The sequence below is a fragment of the Grampus griseus genome (genome assembly GCF_964374135.1).
Source record: "Grampus griseus genome assembly, chromosome: 14".
NCBI classification, from domain to species: Eukaryota; Metazoa; Chordata; class Mammalia; order Artiodactyla; family Delphinidae; genus Grampus; species Grampus griseus.
Window position 1 is genome coordinate 62,868,417 of NC_139008.1, and position 20,581 is coordinate 62,888,997.

At 55.2% G+C, this 20,581-nt stretch overlaps 1 protein-coding gene across 2 annotated transcripts in view; it reads right to left on the bottom strand.

Moving 5' to 3' along the window:
* The window catches only part of NOL4L (nucleolar protein 4 like), a gene marked incomplete at its 5' end in the record, with an annotated part of 125,543 nt that overhangs the window by 24,521 nt on the left and 80,441 nt on the right, over nucleotides 1-20,581 (bottom strand). For both annotated transcript variants that reach the window (XM_082671647.1, XM_082671646.1), the window contains one exon: nucleotides 493-634. In XM_082671647.1, coding sequence (XP_082527773.1) covers nucleotides 493-634 — 142 coding nt within the window. The remainder of the gene's footprint in view (nucleotides 1-492; nucleotides 635-20,581) is intronic.

A 20,581-nucleotide genomic window follows, 5' to 3' on the forward strand; every position in this document is an offset into this window, starting at 1 on the left:
GGGCACACACGTGGACAAGCGCACTGCCTGCTCGCTGACCAGGGGAAGGGAAGGGACCCTGGTCCTGTAGCCTCACATCCAGGCCACAGAAGCCCAGCTCTTGTTTTCGTTACTGGGCAGCTGGACTGTTCCGGGTCAGGCACACTGTTAACCTTCCCAGACCTGAACCGTGATAACTTCAAAATCCATATCCCACCAGCCCGTGAGCATCAGAGCAAACAGGGAGGACACCATCAGGCTGCCTATCCCCGAAGAGCTCTGAGCCCTTCACCTTTGGGAGGAACAACTGTTCTCCCCAGAACTAGGGGCTGGGGCAGTGGGGCCTGTGGAGACGCTGAGAACACTGGGGGCAGCTGTCAGCCTGGGCCCAGCCGCCCCCAGAGGCTCCAGCCCAGATTCTACCCCTGCCCCCCCTACCCCCCCCCAGGGATTCCTAGGACCCTGCAGGCGGGGACACAGCCCCTCCCCCACCAGCCACAAAGGGACACTCACCGTCCTCTTGGCTGTGGAGGTTCTGCGGGCTCCGCATCCTCTCCTCCTGGCTGGGACTCAGGCTGGAGGCCAGATGTGGGTCAGCTGACATCCATGTGGAGTCGTTCATATCAAAATCTTCACTGCTCACAGAAGTTTCATCCTGATCAGGGACAAAGAAGGTGGGCGTTCAACAGGGACGGGCTCTCTGCAGCCCCTCGGCAGCATTCTGGGAGAACCCCAAGGCCCGTGGGCGTTTGGAGGTGCCCCCAAAGGCCGTAGGGCGCCCCCAAACCTTGCAGTGGGGGCTGGGTTGCTCCCCCTACCCTCCCATGGAAGTGGCTCGGGCTCTGGTTCCTGTCGGAAGCCGGGGCTGAGGGCCGGCGCTGTCTGTAATTGAAGACAATTACGAGGTTTCGCATCCTGTAGGGGCGGATCGCAGGGCCTGGCTCTTACCCCTGTGAGCCAAGGCTGAAGCAACCGCTGTAAACAAGGGCCACTGCTCCCCACTCCCTGCCCACAGCCCGGCGACGAGGGCTCGCTCCACGCAGGGCCAGGCGAGCAGAAGTGGGCAGCAGGACAAGCCGGGCACCACCGAGGCCAGGCTGATCGCGCCCACCACGCCTGCTTCCCGACTCCCGTGGAGCATGCATGGAATTCCTTTCTCCCACTCCCCCAGCCCAGAGGACATTTCTGTCTTCCTCCTTCCTAACCTTTGCTGTGCTTCAAAGATATGCTCTTGGGCGGCTTCCAGAGCTGAAAAGGCCAGCCCCAGAAGTATAGAGAAGGAAGGGGGTGGGGCAGGCGAGGGTTCGGATCAGACCGCAAAGGGGGTTCGGCTCAAGGGCCTGGGGGGCCGCCAGGGCCTTCCAAACAGCCGGAGGGCCTGCTGGAGAGGACCACGCCTGCCTCCTCTCCCCTCGCTGGCTTCAGTGAGCCCTTGGCCAGTCATCCGGGAACCCCCGGGGCGGGGCCCCTTCAACCCAGCCCTCCAGTGGGAAGGGACCCCACCTCCTCCTGGCCCAGCCTCTTTCAGGGGCAGCAAGCAACTGTGTTTGGGAGCTGGCTGCAAAACGCAAGAAAGATGACCCAGCGGCTCCCACACCCTGAAGCTCTGGCTTTGCCCCTTCCCCTTCCCCAGCAAGATACAGTGGCCTCTGTGGGCCCCCAGTAAGGACCTCTGGCAGAGCACTACCCCCCAAAGGCCTCCCTCCAGGGGCCCCTCACAGAGGTCTCTTTTACAGCGAGCAAACACACTTCGGTTTGAACTTTCTTCTGCTGCTGTCCGAGGCAGACACATCTGCTCTCCAAGTGCTGGGGAACCAGCCTGGATTATCCTCACTCCCTCCCCCACCGGCCCGGCTGGCAGGGAGTTTCCTGGAATTTATAGCTTCTGTGCAGCACGAGTGTGCACCCTCTGCGGCTGAATCAGGAGGACTCAAGCCCGGCCAGAACGCCAGCTCCGCCCAGCTCAGGGGTCCCCACGCAGCACGCCCAGAGCCTCAGGGGACGGGGACCACATGTGCTCTCGTGCCCTCTCCCCACACACGCACGCACTCTGCTTCCCTCCCACGGGCCGCCCTGCTCCTCATACACAAGGACGCTCACTCACACACTCACTCAGACTGTGTTCTCACACCCGGAGGGAGGAGGGAGAGACACACGTTCAAAAGGTTCTCTCTGCACAAAGGGCAACAAGACTCTCCCTACGCTAACAGGACAGGACCCAGAGCGAGGGATGGCGGGCAGGTGGGGAGAAGGACCCTTGGAGGGGTAGGGCCATACAGGTTCTGGGAGCCAGGAACTGGGCCATCCTCGCTTGGGGCCCTGGCTCCTTCCTGGCTGCCCAGGGGTCACTGTGCTCAGGGTATGACCTGAAGTCCCTGCTGAAGCAGGAAGGCCCTCTCCTGGCTCTTGGGTATTGTCGAAACACTCATGGTTTAAAGGACCAAGTATTCTGTTCACATCTGGGAGTAACATCTATTCAAAATGCTCCGTCCGTTTACTCAACAAGTATTTACTGAACACCTACTATGTGCCCAACACCTTTCTAGGTGCTGGAAAATTCAGCTGTGGACAACTCCTGGCCTTCCCAGTGCTCACTGCCCAGTGGGGGCGATGGACAATCAGCAGAAAAACTCATAATATCAGGGGCGACGAGGGCTACAAAATAAAGCAGAATAAAGTAGAAGAAGAGGAAGAGGGACCTGCAGGACTGTGTTTGCCAGGGTGGCCAAGAGGAGCCTCACTGGTCAGGGGACAATCAGAGCAGAGGCCTGCAGAAGTGAGGGAGGTTGCTGGAGAGGGGGTGGTCCACGTAGGGAGTGCACCACGCACCAGCACGTGCTGGTGGCTTCCAGCAAGCAGCCCGGAGGCCACAGTGGCCGGGGGATGGGTGAGCGGTGGGCAGCGGAGCCATGCGGGGCACGTCATCTTGGGCAGCCATCTTCAGCTCAGAGAAGGAGTGTTCCGCTAAACACACAGGTTCTCACTGAGGAGCAAGAAAAAGTCCGAGCTGCTGGCTGCAGCGCTGAAGGCTCCCACATTCTAGCCCCACCTGGCAGCGTTTAAAACAGTAACGACAGGGCTTCCCTGGTGGCGCAGTGGTTGAGAGTCCGCCTGCCGATGCAGGGGACACGGGTTCGTGCCCCGGTCCGGGAAGATCCCACATGCCGCGGAGCGGCTGGGCCCGTGAGCCATGGCCGCTGGGCCGGAGCGTCCGGAGCCTGTGCTCCGCAACAGGAGAGGCCACAGCGGTGAGAGGCCCGCGTACCGCAAAAAACCAAAAAAAAAAAAAAACCAGAAACAACAGAAGCCCATGTTTATCAGGTGCCAAGTGCGCCGCAGGCCCGCTGGGTAGGTGCAGTTATCAGCCCCATTCTACAGATGAGGAGGCTGAGGCTCCAGGGGGTGAAGGCACCTGCCCAAGGTCACGAGCTAACAAGTGGCAGAGCCACAGGTGGGCGGTCCTGAAGGGCCCAGAAGCACCCTCCTTCCTGCCCCTCACCTGGAACGCCCGCACTGCCTCGGTGCCCCACAACCCAAACTCCAAACGCACGTCCGTCCCCCTGGCTCCATCAACTCCAGCTCAGTCTCCATCGTTCCTTTCCTTATACCCTCTGCCTGCCGGTACCATCAGCCCTGGCACTTAGGCAGGCACAGAACTCAGCTGCAGCAGGCGGCACAGTGGCTCTCCGCCCTCTCTTTCCCCAAGAAAACCTTAAGTCCTCCCAAGAGCGGGGACCAGGCTCTACGCTCTCTGGACAAGGCCAGCGAGACCAGTCAAATTGGCTGAATTGCCTGGCATGATACTGGTGTTTAATGAGGACGCAGCAACAGTTTGACAATCAGGGACGTGGACCCACTGAACACAGCTCCTGAATGGAGACCATATGAAACCTGGACCCTGGCTGCCGTGCCGCATCCCCCCCTGCAGCTGCCAGGCGCCCCCATGCAGAGCCTCAGGTTTCTCTGGCTCAGATCACTTAACTATCCACCAAAATGGCCCCCCTCCACTTCTTCCTGCCCTGACAGGCCAAACGGGGCACAGGTGGGCTAAATTTTACATTGAGTTGCAATCGCCCGATAATGAAGAGCACCCAGTGCCCACACACGAAGGGCTCTGCGGCAGGGGTGTTATGAGATTTCCTCGCAACAGCCCCGCAGAGAAAGCAGGCACCCGTGTAAGGCCTATCTCCAGATCTGGCGCCCGCCCCTTGGAGACCTGCCTCAGCTGCCCAAGGGCACCGTAGCTAGTGGCAGAGCTGGGATCTGAACCCAGGCTGTCTGTGCCCAGAGCCCACATGACAGTCCCCCACACCGAGGGGCCCCCTCACCACACTTCCTCCCTTCAATCGGAAGAATCAGATTCCTTAACAACAAAGTGTCTCAGGACGAGACCCAAAGGAAACTCCGTGGGAGACGAAGCTGTATTTACACCCATACCCACACCCAGCTCACTCTCGTCAATGAGTCGACGCGCACTTACAGAGCATCTACTGTGTGCTGGTGTTACGTTAGGGGCACCAAGACTGTGGCAGGGCTCCTTTCCTCCAGGGCCCTGTTATTTAGGGAAGAACAGAGAAAAATTCTGACCCACTTGTAAGCGCAGAGAAAGAAGGGGGCTGGGGAACCCCCTCTCCAGTTATCTACCGACCATCCAGCTCTCCCCAGCGAGGGTTCCTACAACCCCCAGGGTTCTGCCACACGAATCCCTGTTTTGTGGGTGATGGTTCTAGCTAAGCTTCTGACACCACTGATACAGCAATTTTCTAAGTGAGAAATCAAACTTATTAAACCTAACTTTAAAAACCTGCCAAACTCTTAAGTTCCAATCAAAATTAGCTCCCACACCCTCACTTCCAGGGCTGACCTGGGACAGAAGGTTTCCCAAGCCCCCTCTGCCACCCACCTGCTACAGCAGAGCTCCCAGCTGCAGAGGGCAGACTGTAACCTCACCGGCTCACACTGAGCCCAGGCTCCAGGAGCAGCCCAATTACACAGGCAATTACCAGTACACAGTTCAGAGCCCATCAACGATGAGCAGAGGGGGGCACAGCCGGGCCTGAGGACCTGCGGGAGATGCCAGCGCAGGCTATGAAGGGCCAGGCCCAGAGGTCATAAGTCGGGCACTGCTTGTTTTTCCCTCTGGAATCTCAAGGGAACTCAGCCTACTAATTTCTCTTTCTTTAAACAAACTTCAATGAAACTTACATTAGAAAATAAGAGTGTGTACAATCCATTACTTCCAGGTCCCCTCTCCCTAGACCCCACGTGACTGGCCAGCCAGTACCCCCGGCTCCTCTCACCTTACCTTCGGACACCCTGAAGCCTGCAGCCTTGCCCACCTGTTGACAAAAGTCCATCATTTATTAGGCACCAAAGGACCTGAGCCACTTGCGGGTCACAGGGCGATCAGGTCAAATGTTCTTCTGAAAAGGGAACACAAGAGTTGGGGCAGGGAGAGGGGGCAGGCAGACAGCACCCAGACAGCCCCTGGGACACACCCCAATCTGGCAGCCCTGACTCTGGGCAGAAGGAGAGGAGCCGACCAAACCCTCCCTGCTCTTATCTGTGGTCCAAAATTCACGGGCAGGTTCAGTTTCTCTCCACCCAGGTTCGGAGGCCCTTCCTCCTCTGCAAGCAATAGTACCAAGCACGGCTCAGCCCAGGAGGAGGAGAAAATGGGAGACCAGAGGGGAAATGGTGGAAACGCGCCTGTATCCATGGCACGTAACCAGGGGCAGGTGCTATCAGTAACCTGATTATTTTACAACTGGGGTCACTTTCTCGGGAACTGGGTTCCTGGTGCCTCTGAAGTTGAGCCATTTGCATCCTCCAGGACAGGGATCCTGGGCTTTGCCTCCACAACATTTTCCAGGCCTTTCCTCAGAGCTGTAACTCTATCTCTACCACTTGCTTTGAGAGAGAAAAGGAGGAGGATTTGCTGTGAATTTAGTGCAGTTGTGAGCCGTAAGCCCTGACCAGGAGCCTTCTTGGGTGTGTGTTTCAGAGGAGGGGCGGAAGGCAGGCATGGGCCAGGCAGGAAACAGAGCCCCTCTCTGTCCAGCCCTTGGGGTCTTTTTGATGAGAAGCTGAAGCTCCTGCCAGAAAGACCACCAGGCTCAAGGCAGTTGCCCTGGCACCGGCCCTAACCCAAGCAGGCGGGCACCAAGACGGAGAAAGTGAGCACCTCCTTCAGGAACACCTGCAGGCCCCTTCCAGGCCCTGGAAATTCTTCAGTGCGAGGCAATTCCCCCCCTTGTCTCCATGTCAGCGAGCATTACACACACAGCCTTCTGAGCATGCCAAGGAGGTACTGAACCGCATTTGACCCCAACTTAACCACTTCAGTTCATCAGATGGCTTATTAATGGAAGACGAAAACCCTCCAGGATCCAAGGCAACAAGGGTTCAAATCCCTGTTGGGAAGGAACAGCACAAATGAAATCGTAGGGTGGTCGGAGCCACAGCTCCTGGGAGCTGCGGGGCCCCAAGGCTGCAGCTCATGCTCCTTCCCAAGCCCACCTGGCCACCAGGGGAGGAGGCCAGCCTCCCGGGGACACTCCCGCGCAATTCCACTCCTTCCTGCCAGCGTACCTCCTCTGCTTCCTAGTCGTACAAGCATACAGGCTCATCTGGGAAATGGGAAGTGGGGAGGGCTGATACAGCTGATCACCTAGCACATTCTAGGTAGCCCCCCCACACACACACACGTGCACACACACACACACACATGCACACAGCGTCCGTTAGAAACATGTTCGCATCTACACAGGGACGCTCTGTTGTCTTTGCTGTCATGGGTGCCTGGATGCTGGGGTGAGCATTTTCAACACCTTCCTACTAGTGTATTGAGTGTAAAATGGGCTTTTGTTTCCCAAGCAAAGGCAACTGGCTGTCTTCCCAGCACTCCTCACCACGAGGGCCTCACTGATACCCCAGGCCCTGCCTTGAACAGGGGTCTCTTTAAAAGGGAGGCTGGAGAGATGAGCTTCAGTAGACAGGGTTCTTCCAGCCAAAAAGAGGGCTGGAGAGAAATCACTCTGCACTAATCCCCTGCAGGAGTTTCCTTCCAAGAAAAGGGCCCAGACAAGTCAAAAAAGTTCTTGAGCAACTCAGGGGCAGTTCAGCTCCACATGGCCCCAGGGTGACGGAGGCCACAAAAGCTTCCCCAAATCGGCCTTTCCAGCTGGGAGGAAGGCCCTGGGTGCTCTGTTCCCGCTGTTCCTCAGGAAGGTGCTGAATGGGGTCTTGGCACCCAGCCATGGTGCAAGGATGTGGGAGGAGGTGCTGTCTCAAACCCTGACTCTCCAGGACAAGCCCACCTTGAGATGGAGTTAAATTAAGCTTGATATTATTCATTCATGGACACACTGAGGCCCTAATGGTTTTCCAATATAGGGGTAATTTACTACCTGGGGGCTAAATTACCACTGGGGCCTGGGCCCTAAATGGGTCTTTCTCCCAGAATGACCTGAAATCCAGAAGCAGGGGGCAAGGCAAGAAAGGGCCCCTGGTCAGGACTCTCTCCTGAGGAGCTGTGAGAGCCCCACAGCCCTCTCCCCATGCCCCCCACCTCGTAGGACAGGGGCCCAGGCTGGGGTTTCCAGCTGATTCTGGGATAAGTAGGGCTTTATCTCAAGGGAGGATCTATTTCAAGCCACAATCCTTCTCAGAAAGAGGAGGAAATCACAGAGTCCAAACACCATTTCAGGTGAAATCAGGAGGTTATTAATCTCCCCTCAGAGCAGACAGAAAGAAAAATCAATGTTTTAGAGGGGGGAAAAAAAGGTTCCATTTGAATTAATAGGTTTGTGGCTTCTCCATTGATCAGTGCCTCTTCACACTTTCTTTTTGTGTTTTTGTGCTCTTGGGGAGGAGGGAGGAAGAAGGGAATGGGGAGGAGGGGGGTGGGCCTCCCGATAAGGAAAAGGACGCTCTAACCTTAACCTTTCTCCAGGAATAATGCTAATTAGCGAGGCTTAGTGAGAACTTCCCCCAGGAAGCGCGGCCCGCTAGGGACGACCGGACTCGGGCAAACGCAGCTCCAGGTGGGATTGGGGGGTGGGGAGGGGGGTCACTTCTGAACCTGAGCTGCTGGAATAAGAACGCGAATGGCACTCCCCCACCCCGCCGCCGGAAAAAGTGTCCAGCCTTGGAGAAGCGGAGAGCGGCGGACGGAGGTGTAAATCCAACTTAACCCGGGCGCGCGCCCTCACTCTGGCCAGCTGCCCCCGCCCCATGTGCCCCCGTCAGTAAGGAATGCCCCTGCGACAGGGGCCGCCGACGCCTCCAGCTTCCGCTCCGACCGAACACTTGCCAGGGGCATCAGGTCCGCTCCGGGGAAGGGCGGGGGCCTGCCGAAGTGGGCTCAACTCTGCAAACCTCGTCTCAACTCCCCGCGCCGAGGCAGGGAGCCCCTCCCTGCCACTCTACGCTTCCCGTCCTCACATCTCCAAACAGTCCACTTCCCTTCTCGCTACGGCCGCGGTGGCGGCAACCCGAGCCTGACCCCCACCCCGCCGCCTGCGAACGCCTTCCTCACCGGGACGCGGTGCCGAGCCCGCTGCAAACCGTGTGGCCGCAGCACAATACCGCGGCGCGGCGCACACAATCACCGCCCCCCAGGACCGGCGGCGCGCACGGCCCGGGAGTGGGGTGCGCCCGGCGGCCCCCGGCACTCGGGGCCGGGCACACCTCTCGAGCAGCCCGCGGCCCCCAGAGTGCAGGCTTCACGGCCCCCACCCCATTCGGTCACACACACCCGCCCCCCGCCCCAGCCCACTCCGCCTAGGGCGCAGCCGCTTCCGCGCGCCCCCCTCCTCAGCCCCGGTGCAGGAAGCTCCCCCGCGTCCCCCTCCCCGGAACCCCCCCAGCTTCCCGCCCCCCTAACCGCAGCTCAACGGCCGGCGGCAGCAGCAAGAGAAGGGGGGCGGCGGCCGGGGGCCCGGAAACGGCCCGATCGCGGGGATCCGGGCCGGACTCCGTACCTGGGCGGGAGGCGAGGCGGAGACAGACGGTCGGGCTCGGCGAGTGAGCGGGGCGGGCGGCGGTGACAGCCCTACAGCTCCAGCTGCTGCTGCTGCTGCCGCCGCGGCCGCCCGGGGAGAGGGACTGGCACCGCCGCGGCGCGTCACTGCCCGGCCCGGGGGCGGGGGTGGCCAGGGGGAGGGCCCAGGCGAGCGGCGGCGGCGGCGGCGGCGGCGGCGGCAGCGGCGGCGGCGCCGCGGCCGGGAGGGAGGAAGGGGGAGGGGGGCACCGGGCAAGGGGAGGCGGGGGAGGGGGGCGGGACCCGGCACGGGGCGGGAGCCGGGGGGAGGGGAGCACTGGGAGGGCGCACGCTGGGAGAGTAGGAGGGGCAGCAGGAGGAGGAGGTGGAGGGGCGGGCGGGCGGGCGGGAGGGAGGAGTGGGCACTGGGGGAGGGGGAGAGAGGAAAAGGAGGCACCCAGAGAGAGGAGAAAGAAGGGAGAGGCGGGGGGTGGGGAGAGGAGGAGGAAGGAGCGGGTGCTGGGCCAGGTACGGGGGGAGGGATGAGGGCGCGCTGGACGCGCCGCCGCGCTCTCTGTGGGGAGAGCTCTCTTAAGGGGGAAGCGCTTGGAGGAAGATTCTTGCCGGGGTCTGAGCCCGGGAAAGAAGGCGGTGGGGTCTGTGCCCGCCCCTTGCTCGCGGAGGACTCAGTCTTCGAGTCCGGGGTGGGGGTTGGGGGGCGCCCGGTCGGCTCTCCGCGTTCAGACCAGAAGAGGAGACACTTGGCCCAAAGAAAGTGGCTCGGGCACTATTAGGAACTCCCGGCACCCTGGGGCCTTCGGACAGCCCTCGACCCCTGCGCGTCTTCTGGTTCCCCGGGGACTTGGGTCCTCGCTGGGCGGGGCTGCTGGGCCAGAGGGCTGGGCCCCCCGGCGGTCAGAGCAAGACCCAGCTCTGGGAAAGACAGGCACGTGGTCGGCTCTGTGCCGCCCCCCCACTCTGGGCCCCCCCTTTTCTCGATCAAGTTCAAGCTCGGGCTCCTCGGCTTGCTGCCCATTCGCTGCCCCCTCCCCTCCCCCTCCTCTATTCCGCACCATCTCGCCTCTTCACTCTTCCTTTGTCTCTTTCCCACCACTTAGTTTACACCCTCCCCTGCTCCCCTTCTTCCCACTGGCGGGCGCCGAAGAGTCCGGCTGCGCTCACCTGTCAGACCCAAACATTTCAACCATCTCCAGCGCCCGCCGCCGGCCTGCTCCCGGCTCTCTCCCCGCCCCACCTCCCGCCGGACATTGTGCTCCTCTAGACCACACAGTTCGGGCTCCTTAAGACGCACAAGATACAGCTGTAAAGTCATAGGATAACATCAAGAAATGCTTCTCCATCCCAGACCCGGGCGCGCACTGTCCACAGACACAGAATCGCAGTAGGGGAAGGACCCACGCGGATCAGAGACGCAGTGCTCCGCGCAGTCAGACCTCATCCACCTGGGGTGCAGGAGAAGACGGCACCGGGCGTCGCGGTGGTGGGGGACCCTGGACCTCTGAGCAGCCTCAGACTCAGCCTGAAACATAACACGCTCGTACCCCGACAGAATTAGCCCCCGACAGAGAAGATTGGTCAGGGCGGATTCTCGCCTCCCCAAATCCACACCCTCCAACATATCAGCCTTCAGAAAATCTTGTGCTTTAACGGGGATGGAGAGCTGCCCTCGTGGAATTCTGTGAGGAAATGGCCAAAAAACAAAACAAAACAAACCAATAACGATCCCACCACCTGGTTCCTCTGGTCGCATCCAAAGAGGAGGGGCAATTTCTACTGACTTTACGCTACAATTCATTCACAGTGAAACCAGCAAAGAAGAGAAAACGAGACAGCCACCGCGATTGTTTGCAATTTTGAAACAGACTGCCTTTAACCCTCCAACTTTTTTTCTGTAAAAAGCCTTTTTCTTTCTTCCACTGAAAGCTTTGCATTGTGAACAATCCGAGGTAAACAAGGCTCCCTCTACAGGTACGAGTTGGAAATACAACACCGCAGGTTCAGGGCTCAGTATTCACCCATTAGAAAAATAAAAAGATGACAACACATCAGATTAACAGCACACCGACTTCCTTCTGCACACGCTAAAGATTTTACTGTCAATATAAAAGTCACACTTTGTTTTTAAAGGAGGCTCTAAGCATGTTACTCATTAGCACCTTTTATCCCTAAAATCAAATGTGTTTTCAAACCAATTCACTCTTCCCACTTTTCTCTATGAGATCTTTCTTTCTCATCCTTTGTGGTGGGGGACAGTTTGGAAACTTCATTGTCTGAACGGCCACACACCAATAATGATTTTTAGAATTAATTAGTGGCCACGAATCTTCAGTTCATACAGGGAAATATGGGTGTTTCCAACATGGGAACTGTCCTTCCTCACTCTGAAAATGAGATAATTCAGGCCCAGGATTTCCCATCTCTTCCCACCACATTTCTAGAGACCTCTGACTTCTCCTGGCCTGAGTCACTATTTCACAGCGGTGGTGGACATCTGGGCTTGAAATATAAAGCCAGATCCAGCTGATGTTCAAAGGTGGAATTGAACCCAGATAAGCCACCTCTTCTCTGACTAATAAGAGAAAGAGCTAGTACGCCAGGAGGGCAGAGCAGTGATTTTCTCTAGGCATGAAATGTGAACTCATTTACCATCCCTGAGATAAAACAGCCCCAGCCTCACTCGATACACAGGAAGCGGTTGGGAGCCCTGGAGAAGCCTGGCTGTTTAGTAGCACGGCGAATTAGGTGAGTTTTCATGTGTGCTGAAGCCTGCAGAAATCTCCCGGCTCCTTAATTCCTGCAGGAGCTGCCACTCCTTGAGTAACCTTGTGTAGGTTGCTCTCTGTGTCTTTGCGCATCTCCTTAAAGTGGCCACAGCATGGGTCCCAACAAGGAATGGCATAACCTAGTTTCTTGACCACTAATTCTCCCAGTGATGTGTCTCTTCTTCCAGCCCCAAGCTGGTGGGAGACCATGACAGAGAAGGGCTGCTCTAGTCTGCTTAAGGGGGCGGTACTGCCTTCATGTCCCCTCCAGGCTCTGCAAACAGTGGGTGCCTTTGTAAATGGCAAAATTAGCAGGGCATTTGCTCTGCGGAGCTTCTTAAACAGCAACCCCGTCCAGGCGGATTCCCATACGAAATGAGCGCGCTCCGTGAGCAGGGACCTGGCCATGGGAACCAGAGGTTGTGATTCGGAATAACAGGATCTTAGTGTGACCAGAACAGATGCTATTCAAGCATCTCAAAGCATAAAAAAAAAAAAAAAAAATTATCCCTACAAATTACTTATTAATGATAAAAGGCACACGTACCTGCACCATGGAGAGACTGGTAGACACCCCCCAATCAAGTGATCAAATGCAGCAGACCCCGAAGTAGAACCACCTGACACGATGTGCTTACTTCCTGAAGGGATGCAGTGAGAGAACATAGCATTACCTATGTTATGTTCTCCCCATGTCAAGTCCTCCCCTCCAAAATGCTTAACCTGAATCTGATCATGAAGAAACAACCAGACAAGAAATACTGAAAGAGAGACTCCATAACACAAGTATCCCGGACACTTCAAAAGATTCACTGTCATTAGTTGGACTGTTCTTTTAATCACGAGACTAATGAGAAAAAACAATGAAATGCAAAGTTTGAATCTTGGTTGGATCCCAGAGACAAAGAGTGAGGTGGTGATGGGGTGAAGGAGACGCAGAGGATGGGGGCGGTGAGGGGTGGAGGGGAGACAGGGGTTGAGGGTGGAGATAAGGTGGGCTCTGGGCTGAGTGGTCAGGGAAGGCCCCTCTCAGGAGTAAGCCACATGTGCTCTGACCCCAGGATGCTAGAAGCTGACAGCTGGGTGAAGACTTGGGGTCACAGTCTTGCAGGCAGAGGACACAGCTGGTGCAAAGGCCCTGAGGTGAGAAGGGACTCGGCATGTTTGAGGACTTGAAAGCTACCAGTGTATTTACAGCGTGGGGGAGGGTGGGAGGAGGTAGGGGTGAGAGGGCATGCAGGGCCAAGCACTCAGAGCCTTGTACACCACCGTGAGGTGTGTGGATTTTATTCTAAGAGCAAGGAAATCATGCCATCTAAATTATGTTTTTAGATCAGAGGAGATGAAATTATAAGGAAGCAGGAGTGGCATCCGGGAGACCACTGAGGAGGTGGACTAGAGTCTAGTCAAATGGGACTGGTTCCAGTTCTGGCTCTGACACCAAACAAGTGTCCTTGGGCACCAGTTTCCTCATCTACAAAGCAGATAATAAGATAGTGTGTTTAATGTATTTGACACCAAAATGTCCCCTTTGACATCAGAAACTGTGGTGTCCGGCCTCCCAGCTCTCCCGATGATCCTTCCCCCTCCTGGTGTCACACCCTCGGTCCCCTGGCACAATGGATAGGGCTGTGGAAATGAGGCTCTATGACTTCTGAGCTTAGGTCATAAAATACAGCTTGCTCTTTTCCCCAGAGGGAGTACTCGGTAAATGGTAGCTTTTATCGTCCTCATCAGGAGTCTACATTTTCACAGTGCTGGTCAGAACCCTCTCCACAAACGCTGTACCAGTTTCCTCAGCAGCCAGCAGCATCTGGTAGTTGTCATTTCACTACACACTTGTCAGCGCTTAGTACTAGCAACCTCCTTTATCTCTGTCAATCTGAGAAGTGAAAAATGGTGTCTCTCTGCCCTCTTCATTTGGGAATGTGAGCCTATATTTATGTGTATCGTGTGTTTATTGGTCACTTGTAATTCTTTTCCTTTTTTTAAACAATCTATTCATATTCTTTGCCCTTTACTTGAGTTGGTGGTTTGTTTTTTTGGTGAGAACTGTTTAGAAAGGAAGGGAATTCATCTTTTGTCATATATTTTGCAAACATGTTTTCCTTTTGTTGTCTTTTTATTTATGATGGGATTTTTTGCCATATGAAAATTTTACTTTTTTTTTTTATATTGGCTCATTAGGTTTTTTTTTTCCTTTAGGGCTTTAGGATTTCACGTCAAAACAAAGGTTTTTCTTTTTCCACTCTAAAATTATAAATGTAATTCACCCATATTTTCTTCTAGAGCATTTATAGCTTCATTAGAGTTAAATCTTTATTCTATCTATAATTTCTCTCCATATAAGAAGTGAGGTGAAGATCTAGCTTATTTTGTTTTTTAATGCCTATCCTAGTTGTCCCAATGCCATCTTTTTTTTTTTTTTTTTGGCTGTGTTGGGTCTTCGTTGCTACTCATGGGGGCTGCTCTTCATTATGGTGTGCGGGCTTCTCATTGCAGTGGCTTCTCTTGTTGTGGAGCACGGGCTCTAGGTGTGCAGGATTCAGCAGTTGTGGCACGCAGGCTCAGCAGTTGTGGCTTGCGGGCTCTAGGTCGCAGGCTCAGTAGTTGTGGCGCACGGGCTTAGTTGCTCTGCGGCACGTGGGATCTTCCCGGACCAAGGCTCAAACCCGTGTCCCCTGCATTGGCAGGCGGATTCTTAACCACTGCGCCACCAGGGAAGCCCCCAATACCATCTTTTAAATAACTCATCTTTATCCACTGATTGGAAGTGCCGTCTTTATAGTATACTAATTTCCCCTTATTTTTGGAATTGCCTATTCTACTGATCTGTCCATTCCTGTCCCAATAGCATGGCTCTGGAATATATTTTAATATCTGGTAGGGCCAGCACTCACCTCTACCTGCCATGAACTGTCCCTGCCCGCAGCATAATAAAGACAAACTCTTGCCACAGCAGGGAAGGCTCTAGGTGCAGCACAATTATGGCAAACGGTGAGGGGGGGGGCGCGTTTCTGACTGAGGGGCTGTTGGGGGGTGGTTCCTGGAAGAGGTGACATCTACTCTGAACCAAAGAAGGCAGGAGGAATGTGACAGGTGGCAAGTGGAGAGGGCATCTCGGTAGGAAGAAGAGCGGGGACAGAAGTTCCAGGGCTTCACACATGCCTGGATTCAAAATACCTGATCTGCAGGTTGGGTAGTAACTCAGCTTATCCATTTATTCTTCACCTTCACTGATTTTTGCCCAACTGGCTGCAACCTCATAGTTGGTTTGACACCTTTGTTGAAATCTAGGAGAAACTGTCCCATGCCATTTCCTCACTCCTTCTCTATTCAGATAAATTTCCCATGATGCGTATCACTAAGAGTCTGACTTGTAGAAATACACTTTCCTAACAACCATGACAAAAGGTAAAAATTACAACTTCATCAATTGCCTTTTCAGAAATGTGTTGCTTTAAAATGTCATCAATTAATCTCTCTTACTCCAAAACCTTCAATGGCTCCCAGTCACGGGCAGAATCAAGTTAGAGCTCTCTGGCCCGGTGTTTAAGGGCTTCCACAGCCCTGCTGGCCTTACAGCCTTCTGTTCCAAACTGTGAACTCTGCTTCAGACTCACAACTGCTGTCCCTCAACTGCCCATGTGTGACCCCCTTCAAGCCTTTGATCATGCATGCTTCCAGACACACGTGTTTTCCACAAATATGTATAGACCCCCTACCACATGCCAGGCACCATGATTAGTATGGGTGACACAACAATGAACAACACAGATACAGGTCTTCCCACCTGTAGCCTGCAGGCCAGCAGGAGAGAGAGAGATTAATCAAATGACCACAAAGGTTTTAGTCACAGGATATATATTCGGTTTGTACTTGACAGTTGTGGGACCTGCTAGGAAGGAAGTGCCTAGTTATGTGAGAAGGACATAGTGGATCCTGGAGGGCTCCACTGAGGAGGTGACATTTAAGTTGGGCATTGAAGAATGCATGGGCGTTCACTAGGTAGAAATATACTCTGGGCCATTAACAAAGACATCCTCCACCCCTGCCGGATCTAGGCCCCTCTGAACTCAGAGCATCAATCTCACAGACCACCCAGCTGGCTCTGGTGGCAGGTCTCCGTCAGTCTTATATCACTTAATGCACTTGTAGTACTTCCCATTTCCTCGGCTATACCTCATCTCCCCAACTGGACCATGAGCTCTCAGGGGCTGGGACAGGGTCTCAGGTGGGAGAGTCCCTGGTAGCATCCTGCACACAGTAGGGACCTACCACTGCATCACTCAGGACCCCATCCTGCCCACTGCCCAGCACAGCCCTGATGTCTGCAACAGAGCTCTGAATTAAGCACACCCCCCTTAATGCAGACCACACTTTGGAGCTCCCCAGAGAGGGCACCTACCTCCTCTCTCCCTTCTTTCCTGGCACCTTTGGAGAGGCTTGGCCAAAAAGCCAAGGCCAGCTGCAACCTGGCACTACTGCTCCTGGGGGTGCACACAACAAAAACGAGTACAGATGGTCCCCAAACACGCCAAGATGGTCATAGCTGCCCTATTCACAGCGGCCCCGGCCTGGACACTACCAAGTGTCCATCAGCGGAGAATGGATGGTGGTGGTACAGCTACACTGTGGAATACTGCTCAGCAATGGAAAGGAACAAGCTAGTGGTGCAGGCCCCAACTCAAGGACTCTCACGAACTCATGCTTGTGGGCAAAAGAGCACACACAGGCCACAGTAGAACAGGCAGAAGCAATCTGTGGTCAGGAGAGTGGTCACCCTTGCCAAAGGTTAGTGACCAGAGTGGGGGCTCAAAGGGTCTTTGTGGTGCTGACAAAGTTCTGTTTTTTGATGTGAGAATTGGTCACAAGAGGTGGATTCAGTTTGTAAAACTTTACTGAGCTGTCCACTTAATGATACGTGTTCTTTTCTGTATGCGTGTCATACTTCCATAAAAGTATGAAAAAGGGAAAAAAAGCTGAGGCCAGTTACCATAGCTGAGCAGCTTAGAGCTTGGTGTAATCCATTATGGCGACCCATACACTACCAGGCACCCGTGCTGGGTGGTAGGATATGTTACCTTATTTGACCAGCCAAATAACAAGGGTGATTTAACTACCACTTTGCACACGAAGATAGTGGCTGTGGGAGGGAGATTAAATGACCCATCGAGTCCCCCAACAGCTCAGAGACCAGGGGACATGCCCACAGTCACAGAGCCAAAAGCTAGTGGACGTGCTGGGGTTTGAAGCAGGGTGAGCTGGTCTCCAGGGTGCATGGTGGGCCCTGCCCAGGTGGGGCTGCTGAGACGTACCGCGGGGCACTGTGCTTCACCGACCTCCAGCAGAGCAGAGAGAGGAACCCTCTAGAGCGAGTCTGGGGCTGGGTGGGCAGAGGTTTCCCCCGGGGTTGAGGCTGCTCCGAGGTGGTCAGCCCCTGCCTGGAACCCCAGCTTCTCCGTGCAGCCCCTGAGGGCGGCTGGGCCTGGGAGTCTCCTGGGAGGCAACTCCGGCTGCTCCTCAGCAGGTGATTGGAGGAGAGGCAGGGCCCCTCTGCGAGCTGAGCGAGACGCTGGGAAACTGGGGCAGGTGGTCCCTCCGTGCCGGAGGCTGCAGGTGGGGGTTGTGTGGGGGGACGGGTAGCAGCCCAGGCTTTGGGGCCAGAGTTGCTGCACAGAGGCCTTGCTGGTGGCTGGCGTCCTGTGTTTGACGGTCAGCATCTAAGGTGGGGGTAGAGCAGGGGACATGTTTTGCTTGCATTCAGGCCCTTCCTCAGTGTGATCTCAGGCAGGAGACTTAACTTCTCCAAGCCTCAGTTTTTTCATCTCTGAAATGGGGGCACAATAATAGAAGCTTGTTTCTGAAGACTGCTGTGTGCTTAAATGCAGGGATGCCTGCAGGGCGCTGGACTGATGCCTGACACAGAACACGTGCCCAAACCCTAGTTATTGTTAATGATGATGATGTGAAAGATAAGTAATTAATGATACAGACATCAGTCAACAAACATTTCTTGAGCCCCTACTGTGTGCCAAGGCCTGACCCAGGTGAGGGACTGTGGTGGTGAGATAAGCAGACCCAGGCCTGTGCCCATGAAGCTGCTGGTGCAGGGGCCTTGGCCTGGCCCTAACCTCACCATCACTTTCTTTCTCCCTTCCCTTCTCCCCCCCACCTCCCCACCCATCCGTTGGGAAATAGCAGCGTTAACGTGGGAGGGAACAGGCTCTGCCTCTCACGCACTTTGGGTGAGTTACCTGAGCTCTCTGACACCGAGCCTCAGTTTCCCCATGTTGTCTGTAAGGGACCCAGCACACAGAAGGCCTCGAAAGATGGTTCCTGCTCCCCTCCCTGCCACGCCCTCCTCTCTTCCCTTCCTCCCTGCTTCCACTCTGTTTCCTTTCCTCACTATTCTTTTTTTTCTTTTGATGTGGACCATTTTTTAAAGACTTTATTGAACTTGGTACAATATCGCTTCTGTTTTACATGTTGGTTTTTTGGTTGTGAGGCATATGAGATCTTAGCTCCACGACCAGGGGTCGGACCTGCAGCCCCTGCATTGGAAGGCGAACTTTTAACCACTGGATGGCCAGGGAAGCCCCTCCCTTACTATTCTTCCCCCTGCCCAAGCCTGTGGCAACTTAACACCCAAAGGCATTGTCAAGCTCAAATGATGGTGCCCAGGCCATGGCAGACACTGTGGACTAACTTACCTGATAGCTAGACTCAACATTTCTCTCTCCCTTGTCTGAACTACAGAAGGTGGGAAGTGAAATTTTTTCTTTCCCAGCCCCCGCCCCACACCTGCACCCCCGCAGCTGGAAGTGGCCATGTGACCCTGACCAATGAGATGTTAACAAAAGTGTATTGGCAACTCTCTGGGAAAGCTTTTGCTTTGCCGGACTAAGCTTACGCCTCCCCTTCCCATCTTCCTCTCACCCTGAATGTGGACAAGATGGCTGGAGCAATAGCAGCCAACTTGCAAGTGTGAGGAAAAGGTCAATAACATCACAGAGACACCAACCCAACATGGCTGACATCAACACCAACAGCTGCGCCACCACTCTTCCTATTTCAGGTGTAGAAAACCTTCATGTTTTCTTATAGAGCCGGCTGGGTTTTTAGACCTGTAGTCAAAAGCATCCCTCTCTGATTCACAGGGCTCCTGTTTATGGATGGACTGGACAGTAAGGACCCCAGACCCATATGGCCTTTTCCCTAGAGTGTCAGCTCCTTAAAGAGACTGAGGAGGGGGGTTGTGTCAGGGCACCTGCTGTGGCTACTGCGGTGCAGGGTGGGGGAGGACTCTGCAGAGGGAAAGGTGCCAGGCTCTGCACAGGTGTGCCCGGGCACTTCCCGAGCCACAGCAGTGTTCCAGGTAAAGAGGATCTTCTGTTTCTATCCTATTTTTTCTTGAGGCACTTGGAGCTGTTCCAAACATCCAAGCCTCCCAGCAACCATGGGGCTGGCAAGGCATAGGCTCTGTCACTCACGTCTACTGAGGAGGAAGCTGCAGGAGAGAGGGGAGCGGCCAGCCTGGGGCCGGGCCGCCTGTGGTCATGCTGGGCTGAGCCCCTCTCCCGCCTGACTGCAGCACCCCAGCCCGAAGCTCAGGGCTATCCAGGCCCTGTTATTTACTGCTGAAGGCTGGAGGTGGGCTGGCTGGGGGCAGGAAGGGCAGGTGGGCAGAGCTCTGGGCCCCTTTCCCAGCGACATGCCTGCCTCCTGCTGACCCTTGACATACTAACTTCCTCCCCAGAAGAGTTTCCTTGAAGAAAGGGGTTCCTCTGTCCAAAAACAAATTTTGAAAACCACTGAAGTCTGGCCCAAACGTGCTGTTCCAGTAACAGGGAAGCTGCAGCTTGGAGAAGTGAAAGTTAGGCAGCTGGTGCGGGGCAGGGCCACACCTAGGGTCGGAGTCGATGGGCTCTCTTGGCCGCTCATCTCCACTTGCTGTCACCTCCAGTTAAGCCCCTGCCCTCCTCTGGAAGAGGAAGGTGCGCCTTGAGGTTCCACGTGCACACGACAGGTGGGCGAGAGAGCACCGTCCTCTGCAGGCTGCTCGGGCTTCTCCCAAGCACATCTGCCCCTCACTCCCCTGTCCTAGTCCCCTTGCTGTTCCCAGCTTAGGGCCTTTGCACTCACTGTCTGCTCCACCTGGAAAGCCTTTCCTCTATAGAGCGGGCCACCTCCTATCAATTGGGTCTCAGCCTGGATGCCATCTTTTCAGAGAGGCCTTCTCACCCAGAGGCGCAGTCTATCGATGGTCTCTATTTTAATTCTCCGCCCTAAGCATCTCACTTTTGCATATCTTTTTTTCTTTCTTGTCTTGTTTATCATCTCTATGGCCTGTGAACTCCCAGAGAGTGGGCTCCTTGTCTGTCTCAGAACAGCGTCTGGGACGTTGAAGGAACTTAAATGATTGTTGAATGAATGAAGGAGGAGATTTTTTAAAAACTATACACACAGAGGGTCGCAGGGAGGGCAAGGGTCTGGAGGGCTGTGAGCAGAAGCGTGGGCCTTTGCCTCCTCCGTCTGAGTGGAGGTTGGGGAGCTCCCAGCCCCCCGTGGGTCGATGCCTGGTCCCCGTATGAGTAAAACAAGGCAGGCAGCACAAACAGTGTGACACTGCTGTGCTACCCTCAAAAAAAAAAAAAAAGAAAAGAAAAAGAAAAAGGCCGGTTAATGAGGTAATCACAACCAGGAAAAATCCTGGCCATGCTTCTTCGAGTCTACCCAGAGCCATTATCTCTAATTGATCTCCAGACATCAGCTGCTGAAGCGTCTGAACCCCTCCTGCATTTTCCAGGTCTGGTTACAAAGCCCTGGCCCACCC